At 44.5% G+C, this 19,534-nt stretch overlaps 1 protein-coding gene across 2 annotated transcripts; it reads left to right on the top strand.

Annotated features, from left to right (window-relative positions):
* Positions 1–608: 608 nt before the first annotated feature.
* Positions 609–18,027, top strand: CFAP20 (cilia and flagella associated protein 20). 2 transcript variants are annotated; one of them, XR_010152624.1, is made up of 6 exons: positions 609–3,204; positions 14,659–14,738; positions 15,458–15,569; positions 16,155–16,343; positions 16,557–16,802; positions 17,590–18,027. XR_010152624.1 is itself a non-coding variant. In XM_511001.7 (6 exons), exons 1-6 carry the CDS (start codon positions 3,121–3,123, stop codon positions 17,593–17,595), a joined length of 582 nt encoding a protein of 193 aa, XP_511001.1. In that variant the 5' UTR covers positions 609–3,120; the 3' UTR covers positions 17,596–18,027. The 2 variants fall into 2 exon arrangements, 1 of the variants encoding a protein (XP_511001.1); XM_511001.7 differs by having other exon boundaries at positions 16,692–16,802.
* Positions 18,028–19,534: the final 1,507 nt, after the last annotated feature.

Raw genomic sequence — 19,534 nt, 5'->3', positions numbered from 1 at the left:
TATCTTAAAACAAAACTTCCATGAATGTCTGTATGTATTTTTTAACAATTGGATGAGGAAGGGGAATGAATTAAGTCAAATGGATAGGTGAGGATGGCAAGACAGGAAGACATGAACAGACAATACACAAAAGTACACAATTATTTCTGAATAATGGCATTATGAGTGATCATAATGTTATTTTGCACAGTTTCCTCAATGAACTTAATATTACATTACATTAATCAGAAAAAAGTAAACTTGGCCGGCCGCGGTGGCTCATGCCTGTAATACCAGCTCTTTGGGAGATGGAGGGTCACAAGGTCAGGAGTTCTAGACCAGCCTGGCCAACATAGTGAAACCCTGTCTCTACTAAAAATACAAAAAATTAGCTGGGCATGGTGGTGGGCGCCTGTAGTCCCAGCTACTCAGGAGGCAGAGGCAGGAGAATTGCTTGAACCCAGGAAGCGGAGGTTGCAGTGAGCCAAGATCGCTCCATTGCACTCCAGCCCGGGTGACAGTATGAGACTCTGTCTCAAAAAAAAAAAAAAAAAAAAAAAAGAGAGAAAAGAAAAAGAAAAAAAAGTAAACTCACATAAAATAATTAGACTCAGAACCTTTCTGAAGGGGAGCAATCACAATCTTTATTTTCCTCTATGATTATTGTTTATTTGGTTTTCTAGTTCTAGACCCAAAATTGGTCACTTTTTTCCTAGAAAATAATTTATCTCATACAGATTTTCAAGGGGGTAAAGTTGTGTGTAGCATTTGAATAATCATCATAATAACTCTTCTATAGTCAATTCTTTCTTTAATATGTCTGCTTTTCTTAACTGGAATTTTTGCCTAAGATATTTTTAACAATTTAATAAAAATCAAGGGATACATTGTTCATCAGTCTAAGGTATAGCCTCTCCAGAAATCATCCAAAAATGACAGTTTCATATAAAAAGTTTTTGACTTTCTACAGTAATAAGATTCATATATTTTCTCACTATGTCCAGAAATTCTGGCTGGATTATTTAGGGGGCTGATGTGAGGACTGAATGAGTTAATACATGCTAAGGTGTTAATATATAGTGCCTGACACATAGTAAATGTTCAACTTACTGCTATAGTGGACAAAAACTGCTAATAATGATGATATTAGCTACAGACTCCTTTTCTATCAGCCATACCACCCAGCACAGGCCTAGGCAAAAAATACAATATTTAGGTAGATGCTCAGTGACTATGTCAACATTTGAGATTTCCCTTTACACTCAAAATTTAGCTTACTTTATGTGTTTTCTAAAATATTCTAGGTATTAATTAATTTATTAATTTATTTATTTTGAGACGGAGTCTCACTGTCACCCAGGCTGGAGTGCAGTGGCGTGATCTCAGCTCACTGCCAGCTCTGCCTCATGGGTTCACGCCATTCTCCTGTCTCAGCCTCCCGAGTAGCTAGGACTACAGGCGCCCGCCACCACGCCCGGCTAATTTTTTGTATTTTTAGTAGAGACGGGGTTTCATCGTGTTAGCCAGAATGGTCTCGATCTCTTGACCTCGTGATCCACCTGCCTCAGCCTCCCAAAGTGCTGGGATTGCAGGCGTGAGCCACCGCGCCCAGCCGTATTAATTTTTATTTTTATTTTTCAGAGACTGTGTTGCCCAGGCTGGAGTGTAGACCAGCCTGAGTTTGAGACCAGCCTGAGCAACATAGTGCAACCCTGTCTCTACAAAAACAAAAAATTAACGCAGGCATGGTGGCCCACGCTTGTAGTCAGCTACTCTGGAGACTGGGTGGAAGGATAGGCTGAGCAAGGGAGGTCGAGGCTGCAGTGAGCCATGATCGCGCCACTGCACTCCAGCCTAGGTGACAGAGCGAGATCCTGTCTCAAAAATAAATAAACAAATAAATAATAAAATAAAAATCAGCTGTTGGTTCAACTCAACTTTCTTAATTTTGTTTATGAATGTCTGCCTTATCTTAATGTTCAGGATTATTTATTTGAGACCGGGTTTCGCTCTGTCGCCCAGGCTGGAGTGCAGTGGCGTGGTCTCAGCTCACTGCAGTCTCCTCCTCCCGGGCTCAAGGGATCATCCCACCTCAGCCCCCCAAGTAGCTGGGATTACAGGCGCGCGCCACCACGCCCGGCTGATTTTTGTATTTTTTTGTAGAGGAAGGGTCTCGCTTTTTTGCCCAGGCTGGTCTTGAACTCCTGGACTCAAGCGATCCGCCTGCCTCGGCCTCCCAAGGTGCTGGGATTTCGGCCGTGAGCCACCGCGCCCGGCCTAATCATGTTCGGGCTTTCTTATTTTCTAATCAATGTATTTAAGGCGATACATTTTCCTCAGAGTGTCGCTTTGACTGCATGCCACAATGTGAATAATGACAGGCAGGGATGTATATTAGGCGCTTATCACAGTTAGTGCTGAATATTGGTTAGTTCCCTTTAACCTTATCCTGTACTTGGCCGACAAGCATTTGTTGGGCGTCCGCCCGACGCCAAGAAGCTCTTTTTCAAAGCCGCTTTCCCTGCGCAGCCCCTGTTCTCCCGCGCGGGCAACTACTCCCGGCCTGGCCGTCTCGCCCCCTCACGTCACTCACCGCCCCGCCACGTTCTCATGACACCACGCAGGTGCCAGCAACAAACTCCAGAACCCTCCGTGCCCTTCCGCTTTTCCAAAGGCATCTCTGGGACGACGGCAAGAAAAATAGTTCCTTGACAACTGAGCGCTTTTCAGGAGGAGGCGGGACCAGGCGGGACTTACAGGCGGAACGAAACGGAAGTCCGTGGTCCTGGTAACGGGATTGGGCCCCGCGCTCCCGGGGGGCGGGCTCAGATGGGCGGAGGGATTCATTTTAAGCAACGGGCGGCCCTCCGCCTCCATTGAAGGCGGGGAAATACCGCGGCGCGGGCGGTAGTTGCTGTGGTTTCCGTTCTGAGCTCGCAGCTTAGGAGCTGAAGATCGCGGACTTAGCGTTCCCGCGTCCGAGTCCGGCCATCAGTGGCTGCAGATCCGGAGGTCAGGAGCTCAACCACCCTTCTTCGGAACAGGGCCGGCCTGCTGCTGTGCCTTCGACGCTCGGTGCCTGTATCTACTCCGGGGCCTAGGTCGGCTCCGGGGGCGGCTTAGGAGAAGGCCGCCGGCGAGATGTTCAAAAACACGTTCCAGAGCGGCTTCCTCTCCATCCTCTACAGCATCGGCAGCAAGCCTCTGCAAATCTGGGACAAAAAGGTCGGGCTAGGGGCGGCGACGGGGCGGGGTGGAGGGGCTGCACCCCCTCCTCGTCCGGGGGCTGGGGACGGGGAATGGTTGTGTCGAATTGGGGCCTGGGAGAGGCCGAGAGGACGCTGCTGTGCCTTGTCCCCAGCCTGGCGGGACTGGGGCGCGAGGTGGGGGCGTCGTGTAAGCAGCGGAGGTGGTGGTGGGGGGGGGGGGCGGTGCATGTGGGTGGGCGTGGCTGAGATCTAAGTGTCCTGCAGCTGTGGTGTGGTTAGGACCGCGACCCTCGCTGCTGTCTTGACTTGGTCGGTCAGTCCATTCTTTTGAGCCACTGTTTCCCCACCAATATAATGGGGTTGATGGTGCCCATCTCGTAGCATGAAATGCACGAACTTATTTGAAGGAGCTTTGGGGATGTAAAGATGAAAGGACCTGCTATTCACGGATTCCAAATATTTACTGATATCCGTTTTTGTGCCAGGCACGGTGCTGGGCACTAGACACGGAGCCTTTGTTCAGGCACCCTTACAGAGGAGCAGACAGAAAGACTCCGGCCAAGCCAGTGATGTTTAAATTGCATTCATTTGCTCCCTTCCTCCCACTGATCCCAAATAAGTCAGAATTCAGTGGCCCTTGGCACCTGCTCCACACTCACTGTGACTTGCCTGTACTATGCCCTCGGTGCCTGATTTCTCCATCAGGAAAACTGCAGAATGCTGACAGTCAAAGTCTTGTTTGGATTAATAAACTCAGAGCCAAGTACAGGCCTCATCTTTATTCAGGCATCCACTAGATGATATGTGTTTGGCCCCACGAGATGATGAATCTATTTTTTGCAGATGTGAAGAAAGATCTAGCTGTCTATGAATTGGTCTGCATTTTATTACTTTGGTATTTCGTTCTTCATGCAAATTCCCAGGCAATCAGCTGTACTATTTCTTGAATATAAGTTACGGGAGGCACTCCAATGTGAAATTTAAGTCATATTCTTAGTACTGCTCTCTGGGAGAATGGCGAGTGTGGGTATGCCGAATGCTGCTTTTTAGAGAGATGCATGTGGAATAATCTCAGTAGGATTTATTGGTAATGAAGCCAAGAATTTTGAATTTTATCTTGGAACACGTCTCTGTATTCCCTTATCCACACATGAGAGCTCTTTATGAGGGCCACATGAAGTTGGGAGAGAACATGAGCAGCTTTCTGCCTGTCACCACTAGGGAACTCTGCGTTCTGAGGGCAGCTTTTAGGATGGTGTGTTACTTTCATAAGATAGTTGAAAAATCTGAATATAATGAAGTTGGGCCTTTGTGTATGTAAAATCTGCCCATCTCTTCTCTTTCAGATGATTCTATCCACAAGCTAGAGCTAGTGCCAGAGTACAGGAAAGCAGTTCCTTAACGTTGCTGCGTTCCTGAGGTTTTTAGTTTCATGTATTTTTTCACAATGGAACAAAGCATTGTAAACTGTAAATTGCATCTGTACAAAGAGAGCCCAGGGTGCCTGGGAACTCTGTAAGGAGGTTGGCTTCCCAGCTGTCACTTGACTCAGTTATGGGCTGTCAGAAGGCATGAAGAGAGGGGGGCCCTCTGTGCCAGTGGAATTTGGAAACTGAATTGTAACAAAGTGTCAGTATAAGGCAATTGAAATCGAGAATGGGACTTGACCTAGGAGGAGAGGTTTTCAGAGCAGATAGAGAACTTACTAAAGCTGAAAGAATTCCAGTAGTAGGGAGGCCTCAGAATTTCTGTTACGAAACTTGTATCAGTTTTCCATTTTAACCCTTCTGGGCTTGATCTTGTGTGCTGTGTTTTATTTTTCAAATGCGGCTTTTTGAATAGTCAACATGTTTACCCAAGAATATAAAAGCATAGTAACCATGGTGCACCGTGTCCCTTAACAACGCCACTAGAGGTCGGATGGTACCCTAATGACATAAACACGTGTGAAAACATTGTTAAATCGATTGGCACGGTTACTTGGAGTAAATTAAACAGACATTTTGGCAAAACCTTTAGAACACTCATTTCAAGCAAAATCTTCACAACGGTAAAAGCTAATTTTGTGTTTCTAACTCTTCTTATTTAGACTCAATTGAAAAATATTTAGAATTGAGGATTTTTCCCCTCTTGGGGCAAGGGAAGGAAAGAAAAGAAAAAGGAAAGTTTGGGGCCGTATCCCTCAGCTTTGTCGTGTGTGCTTTTTCTCAGCTATGTCTGCATAAAGTGCTGGAAATTCAATCCAGCAGGGGGAACACTGGGAATTGATGTACTTATCAAAGATTTATTGAGCGACAGCTTAGTGACAGGCTTTGTGTAGACTTGGGAAGATAGAGAAAATATTTTTCCTGCTGCCAGGGACTAAGGCAAAGTTGTAATAGGGACAGAGTTTGTGGGGAGGTGAGGACTGTCTACATTTAGCTAGACTAAATGACCTTGACTTTTGCCAGTAGGTGTATATTGACTGTGGTACCTATTTATAGTTATTTTTATTTCAGAAAACTTTATTGTTTTCTTTCATGAGTATATATAGAGAGAATTTCTGTTCGGTTTCTATGAAGAATCTTGAGAAATTTGGTTTGACTTTTGTTTAGGCTCTGTCTGCATAGAAGTGAACGCTGTGTTCACAGTACCAGTGAATTTGCAAGCTTCCCTTTTGTGAAGACGGCTTGTTCATTAGTGTTTGTCACACCGGCAATTTATTTGACTCTCTGAAGCTCACAGCCCCTCCCCTCCATCTCATCCTTCCAATCTCAACTTAAACATTCTTTTCATTGAGAACTTGAGTTAAGCCTCATGGGTGTGCCTGTGGCTGGCAGTTTTCTATTGTAGATCGTCCACTGGACTGCAGGTTCCTTAAGCAGAAGAACAGTACCTTACCGAAAAACCTCAATGCTAGGGCGTGGTCAGACACCTTGGATTTGCATCCTGGCTGTGCTGTGTTCCAGTTGTGTGATTTTAGCTATGTCCTTAACCATTCAGTTTTCTCGTCTATTTCTCACGGTTATGAAGATTCAATGAAGCTGTATATAAAGTCCTTAGCAACAGAGTTACAGTATATGCAGTCATGCACCACATGATGGCGTTTCAGTCAACGACAGACCTTACACATGACAGTGGTGCCATAAGATTATCATGGAGCTGAAAAATTCCTGTCGCTTAGTAACATAATAGTTGTTCGTTAAGTCAAATGCATTACTCGTGTTTGTGAGTAGGTGTAAACCAACCTACTGCACTGCCAGTCATGTAAAAGTATAGCGTATACAATGATGTTCAGTGCCTAACACTTGATGATAAATGACTATGTTACTGGCTTATGTATTTACTATACTCTTTATCATTATTTTATTGTATTTTATCTTTCTGAGACAAGGTCTTGCTGTTGCCCAGGCTGGAATGCAGTAGTGCAATCAGGGCTCACTGCAGTCTCCATCTCCTGGGCTCAAGCAATCTTCCCACCTCAACCTCCCAAGTAGCTGGGACTACAGGCCCTCACCACCACACCTCACTAATTTTTGTATTTTTGTAGAGACGGGGTTTCTCCATGTTGCTCAGGCTGGTCTTGAATTCCTATGCTCAAGCAGTCCTCCTGCCTCAGCCTCCCAAAGTGCTAGAATTACAAGCATGAGTTCCCGTGGCTGGCCTTATAATTTTAGAATGTACTCCTACTTAACAACAAGAACAAAAAGTTAACTGTAAAATAACCTTAGGCAGGTCCTTCAGGAGATATTTCAGAAGAAGGCAGTGTTGTCATAGGAGATGACAGCGCCATGTGCATTATTGCTCCTGCAGACCTTCCAGTGGGACAGCATGTGGAGGTGGAGACTGTGATTGATGTTAATGATCCTGACCGTGTGTGGGCCTGGGCTCATGTGTGTGTTTGTGTCTTAGTTTTTAACAAAAAAGTTTAAAAAGTTAAAAACAGAAATAGGAAAAACCTTATGGAATAAAGATATATAGAAAGAAAATATTTTTGTGCAGTTGAACATTGTGTTTTAAGCTAAGTGTTATTACAAAATAGTCTAAAAGTTTTTAAAATTTTTAAAGTTTATAAAGTAAAAAAGTTCCAGTAAGCCAAGGTTAATTTATTATTGATGAAAGAAAAATATTTTTAATAAATTTAGTGTAGTCTGGCCAGGCACAGTGGCTCATGCCTGTAATCCCAGCACTAACTAAATAACTAAAGCACAGTGGCTCATGCCTGTAATCCCAGCACTAACTAAATAACTAAATAAAATAAATGTATTGTAGCATAAGTGTATTGTGTTTACAAAGTGTTCAGTAATGTCCTAGGCCTTCACATTCACTCACCACTCACTCACTGACTCAACCCAGAGCAACTTCCAGTCCTGCATGCTCCACTCATGGCCAGTGCCCTATCCAGTTGTGTCACTTTTTATCGTTTATACAGTACTGTACCTTTTCTATGTTTAGACACACAAATACTTACCATTATGTTACAGTTGCCTACAGTATTCAGTACAGTAGTATGCTGTACAGATTGTAGCCTAGGGGCAATAAGCTATACCATATGGCCCGGGTGTGTAGGATGTTGTACTGTCTAAGTTTGTGTAAGTACACTCTGATATTCACACAGCCATGGAACTGCCTAATGAGGCATTTCTCAGAACGTAATCCCATCCTTAAGCAATGCATGACTGTAGTTAGTACTTTATAAGTAATGACATATAGTATTAAATATGGCAGGGACTGAGGAATTTGCTCAAAACTAAAATAAGATGTTTGAACCTAGCCCACCATCCAGATTTCTAGGAATAGGAAGTACTGTAAAACCAGACTCCTGAAATGAGAAGAATTTAGTTGTTGCACCGTGGCTCGCCCAGCCCTAAGCCCTTAATGTGGCTCTAAGGCCACATAACACATGCTCTGGCACCTGCTTCACTTGTTCTCCAGGCGGGACTCACTTCACCCGGTTCCCCCTCTTAGTAGTAGCCTCCTACTGAATTGAAGGAAGTCCTGTTCTCTCACCTTCAAGCTTTTGCACTTCCTGGTCCTTCTGCTGGGTGCTGCCCCTCACCACCCCACAAGCCTCACTCCCATCTTTTCATTAGGCTCCAGTCACAGTTCAAAGGCCTTTCTCAGAGTGACCTTCCTTGACTCTTCAGGGTAAGTTAATTTACTTCTTTCTTATCACACTTGACATTATTAGCTTCTTAAGGTCTGTATTCCTGGCTATACAGTTTCCTGATAGAAGTTTTTGTAAGTTTCTAAACCAACAGCTTAGAAGAAATTAGGGGTTTCTTTAATGTTACCTTGACATCTGGGACCAGCAAATCTTATATTTATTAAAAGACTCTTACGTTTAATGTAAACATTACTTCTGGTTGTAAGGAAAATACCAGGAGGTTTTGTTCCCACTTATACTTGTGTAAAACATGCTATAATTTTCAGTCTTTTTTTTTTTTTTTTTTTTTAGACAGAGTCTTGCTCTGTCCCCCAGGCTGGAGTGCAGTGGCACGATCTCGGCTCACTGCAGGCTCCACCTCCTGGGTTCACGCCATTCTCCTGCCTCAGCCTCCGGAGTAGCTGGGACTACAGGCGCCCGCCACCACGCCCAGCTAATTTTTTGCATTTTTAGTAAAGATAGGTTTTCACCGTGTTAGCCAGGATGGTCTCAATCTCCTGACCTCGTGATCCGCCTGCCTTGGCCTCCCAAAGTGTTGGGATTACAGGCGTGAGCCACTGCGCCCAGCCAATTTTCGGTCTTAATGGTAGTATCCTGGCCGGGCGCAGTGGCTCACGCCTGTAATCCCAGCACTTTGGGAGGCCAAGGCGGGCTGAGGTCAGGAGTTCAAGACCAGCCTGACCAACATGAAGAAATCCCGTCTCTACTAAAAATACAAAAGTTAGCCGGGCATGGTGGCACATGCCTGTAATCCCAGCTACTCGGGAGGCTGAGGCAGGAGAATCACTTGAACCCGGGAGGTGGAGGTTGCGGTGAGCCGAGATGGTGCCATTGCGCTCCAGCCTGGGCAACAAAAGCAAAACTTTGTCTCAAAAAAAAACAAGATAGTATCCTAAAAGTACATGAGATGAGATTGCATTAATTCATGAAAACGCCTTTGTCTGTCTTTCCTGTCACCCTGTCTTTCTCTCAGCTGCTGCTGTTTCTCCCCTACTCCAAGACTAAATATTAGACCAGAGTCTTCTGCTGTTGTTGCTGGATAGTGTTAGATTCCCATGTCCTGTTCTAATTTTAAAAATAAAGTCTCTCTTCAGAAAAAATTTCCTACATTCTAGTTTTTAGTTAGCACGCCTTGTTGATAAAAATTAAATTGGTGCTGTTTTCAGTAGTAGAATTGAGTGTATTTGGACATAAAGGTGGTAAAACTTTTTTTCTGACTTGGAGAATGTTCTTCATTATTCTGAGTCAGGTTTTACTGTAATTGAACGAAGACATGGTTTTTTGGTTTTGTTTTTCTTTTTTTTTGAAACAGAGTCTCGCTCTGTCACCCAGGCTGGAGTGCAATGGCACAATCTCAGCTTACTGCAACCTCCTCTTTCTGGATTCAACCAATTCTCCTGCCTCAGCCTCCTGAGTAGCTGGGATTACAGGCATGCGCTACCACGCCCAGCTAATTTTTTTGTATTTTTAGTAGAGATGGGGTTTCACATGTTGCCCAGGCTGGTCTCAAACTCCTGATCTCAGGTGATCCGCCCACCTCAGCCTCCAAAAGTGCTGGGATTACAGGCGTGAGCCACCGCGCCCGTCCGAAGACATGGGTTTTAATTACACTTGCCTTTTCTTAGCTGTGCACATAATTGTCCTTACGCTGACTTAGGGGTTGTTGGTGTATGCCCAGAGTTGCTTGTCTGCTGTCTGGATAGCCCCTGTCAAGTACAGCGAAGGGAGTGAAGCCTTTGACCCTTGGAGCCTGGGAGTCTGAGTCGGAGCTATGCTCAGTTCTCCCCACAGGGGTCTCCCTCTGCCTAATTTCTGTGTGGGAACCCAGCCCTTAACCCAGTGCAGGAACTTTCCTGCTGAAATGGACAGCTCTAATGGTTTAATGTAAATTAGAGCATGTGTCATTAAAGCTAGGATGCCAGATGGCTGAGGGTTCAGCTGCCTGCCAGGCTGAGTGGGTGGGGCCAGAAAAATGAAAGTTGGGGGAGGGAATGGCTACAACTCATGTTATTTTTAAAACAGTCATAGAAATACAGCATCCACCAGCTCCCTCCCTATCCCAGTAGTAGTATTTTTTTTTTCCCTCAGCTTGACCCACCTCCCTGAGGCTTACATTGCGGGGAGGGAGAGAAATCGGTGTTCTTTATTAGTTGCCCTAGCAACCATGGAAAGCCTGGGAGAGTGATTGTAAGACTGGCCTGAAGCTTTGGTCACCTCTGTTGTCTGCAGAGGCAGAGAACCATTATGATCTGTAATTGCCAGTAACTGGATTCTGAAGCTCTTTGAGTATCTCCAGCTCATGGGCAGGGGAGGGGAAATTAATGAAATAAAACAATATTGGCTTTAGATTTTTATTTATTTATTTATTTATTTTGAGGAATAAAGCACTCATAGGCCACACTTTGATAGTGGGAATGTGTCATGAATGAAAAAGAATTAACAAATCAAAAACAGTCGGCTCTTTGTGATCTAGAGAGGGACAGAACATGTTAAAACCTGCTTCCGCCATGAGCAATAAATGCTGAGCAGTTCATTTTATCTTCATCCCAAAGCCACGCCTGCCCAGTGACCTCTGAACTGGAAGGAGCTAAGGAAAGGACGTTGATACTTTCTGAGACATGTATCTTCCTGTATGCTGTTGTCAGAAGCTGGTTTTAGGAGACGGTTGCTTTCCTGGAAGACCTTTATAATATTAGGCAATGACAGCCACATGGCCAGGGTGGTGGGGAGCCTTTGCCCCAAATTGCCTGTCGCCTCTACCCTTTGATCCTAGTTTTAGAGCCTAGAGAAGAGGCTTTGGGAAATTACCCTCTAATGCACATATCTGATTGATCGCCCTTACCACCTCCACGCTACTCTTTTCCAGTGAGTTTGTATTTGCAGCCCTTTAAACTTAATAAAGGAGAAAAATCACAATTCACTAACAAATCCACTTAATTTGATTTCAAACCTCTGGAGACTTTTCACATGGGGATACTTGTGTTTTTCTTCATCGGGGGTTAAACAGTCTCTTGGGGAAAAGCTCTGTTTAGTTTGTCTTACCACCAGCCAGGTTCAAAATCTAGGGAGACTGATGGGCATTCCTTCAACAAAGTTGCCTTGACCCCTCCAAGTTCCCTTGTTTTGTGGAATACATTCATTCATTTTGTAAAACTTAAATTTGTGAGTGTGTTTGTTATCTAGTAACACTGGGAGAAAAAGAAATCTCTTTAGTAATTTATTGAAAATCCAGCTAAAAGTTAGCTTGCTTGCCTCTGGGCAGAAGTGCAGGAATACTACAGTCTGTCCAGCTTCCAGCCTGCATTGGCTTCTGTGTGCATTGTACAGCTTTGTTTTCTTCTGTAAAGACCTGAATAGGTCATATCTGCTGGAGTTCCAGGGAAGTCGTAAACTTTGAGATGGGCAGAAGGCAGATTCCCTAACATTTTCTCCCTGTGAGATCTGGCTGGTCTTTCTGGAACTGAGGGAGGCCTCTTGTTGACTCTGGCCAGAGAGAGCTTGAGGGATGTGAAATTTGAGGGCATGCTTTAAATAAGGGTGGATCAATAGCAACATGTTGCTTTTTAGCAATAGCAGTTTTCAGGCCCAAGTTACTTCTTAATCCTGTCAATTTAACTGTCTATTTGATCTTTGCAGTTTGTCCCGTTTTAAAGAATGGTTATGTTATTGAGAATAATTAGTGGTGTGTTATAAAAGTAGTGTTTGCATCTTGTTGGAATACTGCCAGCTCTTATCAGTAGGGCTGCTCGCATTAGTTGGAAATGATTTCTTCATTAATTCCTTCTTCACTGAATCTGCCTGGTTTTCCACAGAAAATATAGGAGGAATATTGCCACTTAGGTTGGGAACATTAGATGGCGAATGAGGTGGGCAGTAGTGGCGTGTTCTGCACAGACCCAAGCCTTTGTGCTCTTAATCTCCTTGGAAAGGGGCCCAGAATTCAAAGCAGGAGGGCATTGAACATTGCCAGCTTTGTTTGAGAATCGTTTCAATGTGACGTTTTGTGTCTTGAGAGCCTAAGAAATGCTCCATTGGCAGCGATTGGGGTCCCGTCTAGCCCAGTATTCTGTCTCTGACAATGGGCACCCATTTGTGGAAGCATTCTTCATGCTGGCGGCCCTGTGGGCTTTTTGATATGCCCCAGCATCTCTGGCTTCCTATAATAGTCCACGGGGGATGTGTTATCCAGGAATTTTTAAAACCCTCCTTGAACCTATTCATATGTGCCAGCTCTTAGGGTGACAGATTCCAGAAGTCAGCAAATATTTGAACGCTTAGTTTATGGCTAGCACTGTGCTAAGCATTGTCGAAGATAGAAATGATGCTTCATAACTGGTCTTGGCTCTTGCTTGAGCTTATTCTTTTTTAAGGAGACAAGACTTGGTTGCAGTTGTGGAAAAGGTGGGCAGTGACATCAGATGTCACCTTTAGAACACCAGGCAGACCATGAGTGGATCAGACTCACAGTGACAGAGCTCACAGAGACTAATGTCTAAAAACAGAAACATATTATTAATAATTTATGTTGAAAAATAAAACTACCAGACCCAACACTGATTTATCCCCATATGCAAGTCTAATAGCCAAATCGTAATCAGCAGGCTGATGAGTGAACAAGAGGAGCTTTAGTCAGTGTGATTGAGTCATTGATTATGGCAGCCTAACACAGCCCTTTCCACAAAGAAAGACCGTATGTTTGTCTTTCTGATGTCTCCTGTTCTAAACCTAGTTGATCTTTTTCATATGTTATTCCATTCAGCCCTAATAGTCCAGCCTTGTTTTTTTGTTTGTTTGTTCATTTTTGAGACAGGATCTCACTCTGTCGCCCAGGCTTGAGTACAGTGGCACAATCACGGCTCACTGCAGCCTCGACCTCCCAGGCTCAGGTTATCCTCCCACCTCAGCCTCCTGAGGAACTGAGACTATAGGCACGTGCCACTACACCTGGCTAATTTTTTGTAGAGATGGGGTTTCATCATGTTGTCCAGACTGGTCTTGAACTCCTGAGCTCAAGCTATCCTCCTGCCTCGGCCTCCCAAAGTGCTGGGATTACAGGCATGAGCCACTGTGCCTGGCCCCAGCCCTGTTTTGAAAGTGCCTTTGCATTATCTCTGTTCTGTCCATATTAGTTGCTTAAAAGTTTAATGCTTGAAGATAATCGTTCTTTCCTAAATATTTTGAGAGGAGGAATCTGTATTGAGTATTGATTCCTCCCCATCATCTACCTCCTACATATGCAGCAAACAATACAAAACAATGTAGGATGAGGTGCTAAATTATGTCGTCTAGACAACATGAGCCAGAAAAACAAATCAGAGAAAAGAGAGGTCAGTGTGGGCTGAAAATGCTAAAGAAGGCATCTGTGTGTGGCACAGATGGGAATTGAATTCCTGCTTTAAAAAATAGAAAATTAGGGAAAAGCAGATAGGGAAGCATGAAGCAGGATAACTCCAGGGGAGGAATGCTTTCACTTTTTGTTGCTGCCCTCCTCAGTAACACTCAGCTTTTCTTTGGCTTTTCTGGCCAAAGAAATATACAAGGCAGGACGGGCGCAGTGGCCCATGCCTGTAATTCCAGCACTTTGGGAGGCCAAGGCAGGTGGATCACAAAGTCAGGAGTTCGAGACCAGCCTGGCCAACATGGTGAAACCCCGTCTCTACTAAAGATACAAAAAAAAAAATCAGCTGGGCATGGTGCTGCACGCTTATAATCCCAGCTACTCAGGAGGCTGAGGGAAGAGAATCGCTTGAACCTGGAAGGCAGAGGTTGCGGTGAGCCAAGATCGCGCCATTGCACTCCAGCCTGGGCGACAGGGCGAGACTCCGTCTCAGAAAAAAGAGAAAAGAAAGAGAAAGAAAGAAATCTACGAGGCAGTATGAGGCAGTGGAAAGGCTGCTGAATCCTTAGTCTCCTACTTAGGGTTTGGCATTTGCAGTTCCGGGGTGCCAATGTCCACATTTGTAAAATGCAAACAGTATCACCTGCCTTGTTGTTTTTATTGTGTGAGGCTTAAGTGAGAAGGGAATGTGTGTGATATTCCTGGTGCATAGTAGGCATTCAGTAGATATTAGCTGAATCTAAATTGAGTTGATGTATTTGGGGAGAAGTTTCCCCAGATTTAGGGATTGCCAAGTTACCTGGGATTCCCTTGGTGGTTGGTGTGACCCTGTCTAGAGGTAATAGCTTGGCTTACTTACATATAAGCTTCAGTGTGCTGTGTCACAAATTTCTTTGTACGCCTCTTGGGCTACCGTGGTTTTCTTTAAATAGTCCTATTCAGCCTTGTCAGATATTTCAGTACTAATCGAATTTTCTTTCTTGTAGGTACGGAATGGCCACATCAAAAGAATCACTGATAATGACATCCAGTCCCTGGTGCTGGAGATTGAAGGGACAAATGTAAGGTAGGTTGCCACCTCTGTTCTCCCAGAGACATCATATACTAGGGAGGCAGTACGTCATAGAGGTTAATAGCACAGACTGCGGAGTCAGAGTGCTGGATGTGAGTCCATCTCTGCCACTTAGAGCTTACCATGGGCAAGTTACTGAATCCCCCAGACCTTAGCATACTCATCTGTACAATGGGCAGAATAATAGTACATTTTCCTTATAGGGTTATTGCGAGGAGTAAATAAATGAATATATATAAAACACGTAAAGCCTTGCTTAGCACATAGTAAGCACGATGTCAGTATTAGCTATATTATTAACCAAAGTGTGTGTTGGGGTGGGGAGTGGGCAGTGTTGTACAGCTCATCCAGTGGGTGGACAGTGTGGTTTTCAGTGCCATAGAGGTCTCAGTTTTGGTTTTCTGTCATTCGATGGCTCCCCTGGACCAGAATTGAGGTCTTCTCTCACTGGAGGAGCTTCTAAGATCCACTGTCTGGCTTTGTTTTTCAGATATTTTATTGCTGCTGTCTAGTCCTGTGTTAAGCTTTTGTTTCTGGGTCCAGCGTTTGTTAAAGCAGCCGCTGACTTAGGGCTGAGGGATTCACTGGGTGGCGTGTCTGAATCTTTTAGATCTGCTTTCCAGTGTATCCTCTTGGACCGTGTGTTATTGTTGTGCATACCACAAAGGAAGAGAGTCCAGGAGTGTGTTTATTAGTATTTCCTCTCTCTACAGCACCACATATATCACATGCCCTGCAGACCCCAAGAAGACGCTGGGAATTAAACTTCCTTTCCTTGTCATGATTATCAAAAACCTGAAGAAGTATTTTACCTTCGAAGTGCAGGTAAGTATGTGTACATGAATGTGTCCACTCTTGGCTATACCAAAGAGATAGCCTTTGAACTGATGGGAAAAAGTGGCCCTACAAAGTATCTTTATCCTTTTGCATGTATTCTTTTCTGCTTCTAGTATAAGCCCAGTGCAGTCCTTGTTATGTAAATTTGATATTAGTAATAAAATTTAATGCCAGGTTTTTAAAGAAACAGCACCTAGAAAACCTAGTAATTTCAAAGTGTCAGAGTTAGTGTGGTATCCATTTGGGGAGTGATTATTTAATAGTGGGTGGCTGTTCTGTTTTAGTATTTCTGATTTTTCAAAAGGAAGAACATTTATATACTCTATGGTCTGAGAGCCTGCTGACTGTGTTATATGTCATAAGCAGCTGGTGTTGTCTTGGCAACAAACAAGATAAACTTGCTACTTCCGGGCCATCTGCATGCAGTGTATGACCTGTGTCTGGTCTGTTTATTTTCCTCTAAGTCTCAGCCTTGGGAAAGCAAGCTGTGGGAATTCAGGTCCTTGGCTGGACAAGGTTGTGTGCTTCTTCCAAGACAGAGCTAGTGTGATGCTTCTTCTCTGTATTTCACAGGTACTAGATGACAAGAATGTGCGTCGTCGCTTTCGGGCAAGTAACTACCAGAGCACCACCCGGGTCAAACCCTTCATCTGCACCATGCCCATGCGGCTGGATGACGGCTGGAACCAGATTCAGTTCAACTTGCTAGACTTCACACGGCGAGCATACGGCACCAATTACATCGAGACCCTCAGAGTGCAGGTACTGCTCCTTTCCCAGATAGAGCCCTGGGTTGGGGATAGGGCACACTGCGTCTAATATTGGCTTGTGGCCCACGTAGCAGAACAGTGTGGGTTTCTGGCTTCAGTTGCCACACTGTCCAGGGAGCTTTGGCCTCACAAAGGTCCAGGAAATATTCAGAAGTCGGGTCAGGTATAGAGGTGAATGCAGCAAGTAAGACCTCCCTCTTGCCAGAATCCATCCCTAAGACAAGCCAAGGAGATGCCGGAGATGACGCGTTTCCAGTCCTGGAAGAGGGCCTCTAGAAGATTCAGGAAAAGGGGGAGAACAGTCACATTTCGCCTCTCAAAAGAAGCATTGCCTTGACAGATCCATGCAAATTGTCGCATCCGACGGGTTTACTTCTCAGACAGACTCTACTCAGAAGATGAGCTGCCGGCAGAGTTCAAACTGTATCTCCCAGTTCAGAACAAGGCAAAGGTAAGCCAGTCTTCCCCAGAGGAAGGCCCACCAGTGAGTGGGGGGAGCTGTGTTCCTGGAAGGTGCTCTGGTCTAAGAATTCAGCTGCAGAGCCTCTCTGTGTTGACACTTTGGGGTGCCTTTATATCGCAAGATCTTAGGTCTCCTTCCAGCACTGAATCAGGAATGCTCCTGTGAAATACTCTGTTACTGCTGTTTCCCCTCTCCACGGTGAGAGGGGATGAGGCACTTCCTACTACTGGCTCACAGAACTTCAGAAAATATCTTAACTTTTTTTTTTTTTTTTTTTTTTGAGATGGAGTCTTGCCCTGTTGCCCAGGCTAGAGTGCAGTGGCACGATCTCAGCTCACTGCAACCTCTGCCTTCCAGGTTCAAGGGATTCTTGTGCCTCAGGCTCCTGAGTAGCTGGGATTACAGGCGCCTGCCACCATGCCCAACTAATTTTTAATTTTTATAGAGACGGGGTTTCACCATGTTGGCCAGGCTGGTCTCAAACTCCTGACCTCAAGTGATCCGCCTGCCTCGGCCTCCCAAACTGCTGGGATTACAGGCGTGAGCCACCGTGCCCAGCCCCATCTTAACTCTTAATCAGCCCAAAAGTATTATCAGCTGATAGGTCCCTGCTAACACAAGGGTGGGTGCTTCCCTGCCTGTGTGCTGCAGATGTGTGTCCATTCTCCACAGTCACTGTCCACTCAAGTGTCACCAGAGGCAGGGGGCCTGTGACACTGACCATCTATTTTCTAGTAACTTAAACTGATGCCACTTCTCTGTTTTTTCCCTTCAGCAATAACTGGAATTGTGACTCGAGGGATAGACCCTGGATGTGACTCTTCTTTTTAAAAGGAAACTATGTGGAGGACGATGCAAAAACATATTTATCTTAGTTTGCTCTGCTGTAGTTCTGTTATTTATACTTGGTGTTGCTTGTCATGGACACCGGTGAACATGCCGTAACTCTGTGACTGCATTGTAAGTGCAGTGGGGGTAAGCAGTCCTGTGAGTGGCGCATGAACGCTGGAGCTTATTCCGCCGCCTGCCCCAGTGTGGGGGGAGATACCTTTACCATGAACTTACAGAATTAAAGATGGCCCATAAGGAATTCCAGACCAATATTTCTTCCTGCGGTTTATTCTATGTTTTATATATTATCTAAATATATGTATATGCTGTGTCATACTCATAATCTGGAAATGAATAAAATGATATATTCCTGGTTTGTAAATTTGTTCCTAGTTTGTCTTTTTTCATGGTGATGTTTCTGTTTCCTTTGTGATATGAAAAGAGAACTATTTCCATTGAACATCTTATACGTTTCATGCTGTGAAATGCCTTGTATTAAGTATCTAAAGAACAAGACATATTATGCAGCTGACCCTTGAACAGCACAGGTTTGAACTGTGCGGGTCCATTTATATGAGGATTTTCTTTCACCTCTGCCACCCCTGAGACAACAAACCAGTCCCTCCTCCTCTCCCTCCACCTCCTCCTCTTCCCCTCCTCATCAATGTGAAGACAACAATGATGAAGACCTTTATGATGATCCACTTAATGAATAGTAAATATATTTTCTCTTCTTTATGATTTTCTTAATAACGTTTTCTGTAGCCTACCCTATTGTGAGAATACAAAATACAGTATGTAATTCATACAAAATACGTGTTGAATGGCTGTTTATATTATCAGTAAGGGTTCTAGTCAACAGAAGGCTGTAGTAGTTAAGCTTTGGGAGAGTCAAAAGTTATACATAGATTTTTGCATAAGGGGGTCGGTGCCTCTAACCTCTGAGTTGTTCAAGGGTCAACTGTATAAACTGGTTCAGAACAACTTTAAAGACTAAATGGGAAAAAAAAAAAATAGTATGTGACCAGTGGAATCATCTTGCTAGGGGTTGGGTCCTAGGTTGAGCTTAAGACAGAATGACATAGTCTAAGTTGCACCTAAAGCATTGGAGCAGATCACCATTTCTCTATTTGAGTTCCCACTGAAGTACTACTGGCCTTGAATGTAGGGACTTAAAGAAAAATGTTTCTTTTTTTGAAACGGAGTCTCACTCTGTCGCCCAGGCTGGAGTGCAGTGGCAACATCGCAGCTCACTGCAAGCTCCTCCTTCTGGGTTCACACCATTCTCCTGCCTCAGCCTCCTGAGTAGCTGGGATTACAGGCGCCCGCCACCACGCCCGGCTAATTTTTTTCTATTTTTAGTAGAGACGGAGTTTCACGGTGTTAACCAGGATGGTCTTGATCTCCTGACCTCATGATCCGCCCGCCTCGGCCTCCCAAAGTGCTGGGATTACAGGTGTGAGCCACTGCGCCCGGCCAGAAAAATGTTTCTTTAAACGCTGGAATCGCATGAGGGAACTGGAACCTTACACCACTTTTCCCACTGTGCTTATTCTGGGCAGATGCCTGTTGAGTGGAATGACACTGGCACTATTGCATGCTTTTTTCTTTTTTTCTTTTCTTTTTTTTTTGGTTAGGCACAGATGAATTTGCAAAAGTTAAGCACTGGATATGATACAACTCTACCACATGCAACATTTCTGAGGGGAAAGCAATTTGAGGGCAGAGAAAAGCACTTATCAGCATCCCCCTATTAGGTGGTGTCCTATATGATCTTGAAGGACACACAACTAATACAGTGATTACCTGGGCAGAATGATTTTGTTGTGTTTTTTTAAATCACTTGCCTACTTTCTTCTGCTATTAAAAAAAACAATGTTTTTGGCCAG

This window comes from Pan troglodytes, chromosome 18, assembly GCF_028858775.2.
Source record: "Pan troglodytes isolate AG18354 chromosome 18, NHGRI_mPanTro3-v2.0_pri, whole genome shotgun sequence".
In the NCBI taxonomy this organism is placed as follows: domain Eukaryota; kingdom Metazoa; phylum Chordata; class Mammalia; order Primates; family Hominidae; genus Pan; species Pan troglodytes.
The sequence above is the reverse complement of the archived record's forward strand: the minus strand, read 5'-3'. Positions and strand labels throughout refer to the sequence as shown.

Coding starts and splice junctions, on each gene's coding strand:
- CFAP20 (XM_511001.7), top strand. CDS start 3,121: ATGTTCAAAAACACGTTCCAGAGCGGCTTCCTCTCCATCCTCTACAGC. Junction 14,739..15,457: donor ATTGAAGGGACAAATGTAAG/GTAGGTTGCCAC, acceptor CTCTCTCTACAG/CACCACATATATCACATGCC. Junction 16,344..16,691: donor TCGAGACCCTCAGAGTGCAG/GTACTGCTCCTT, acceptor TTGCCTTGACAG/ATCCATGCAAATTGTCGCAT.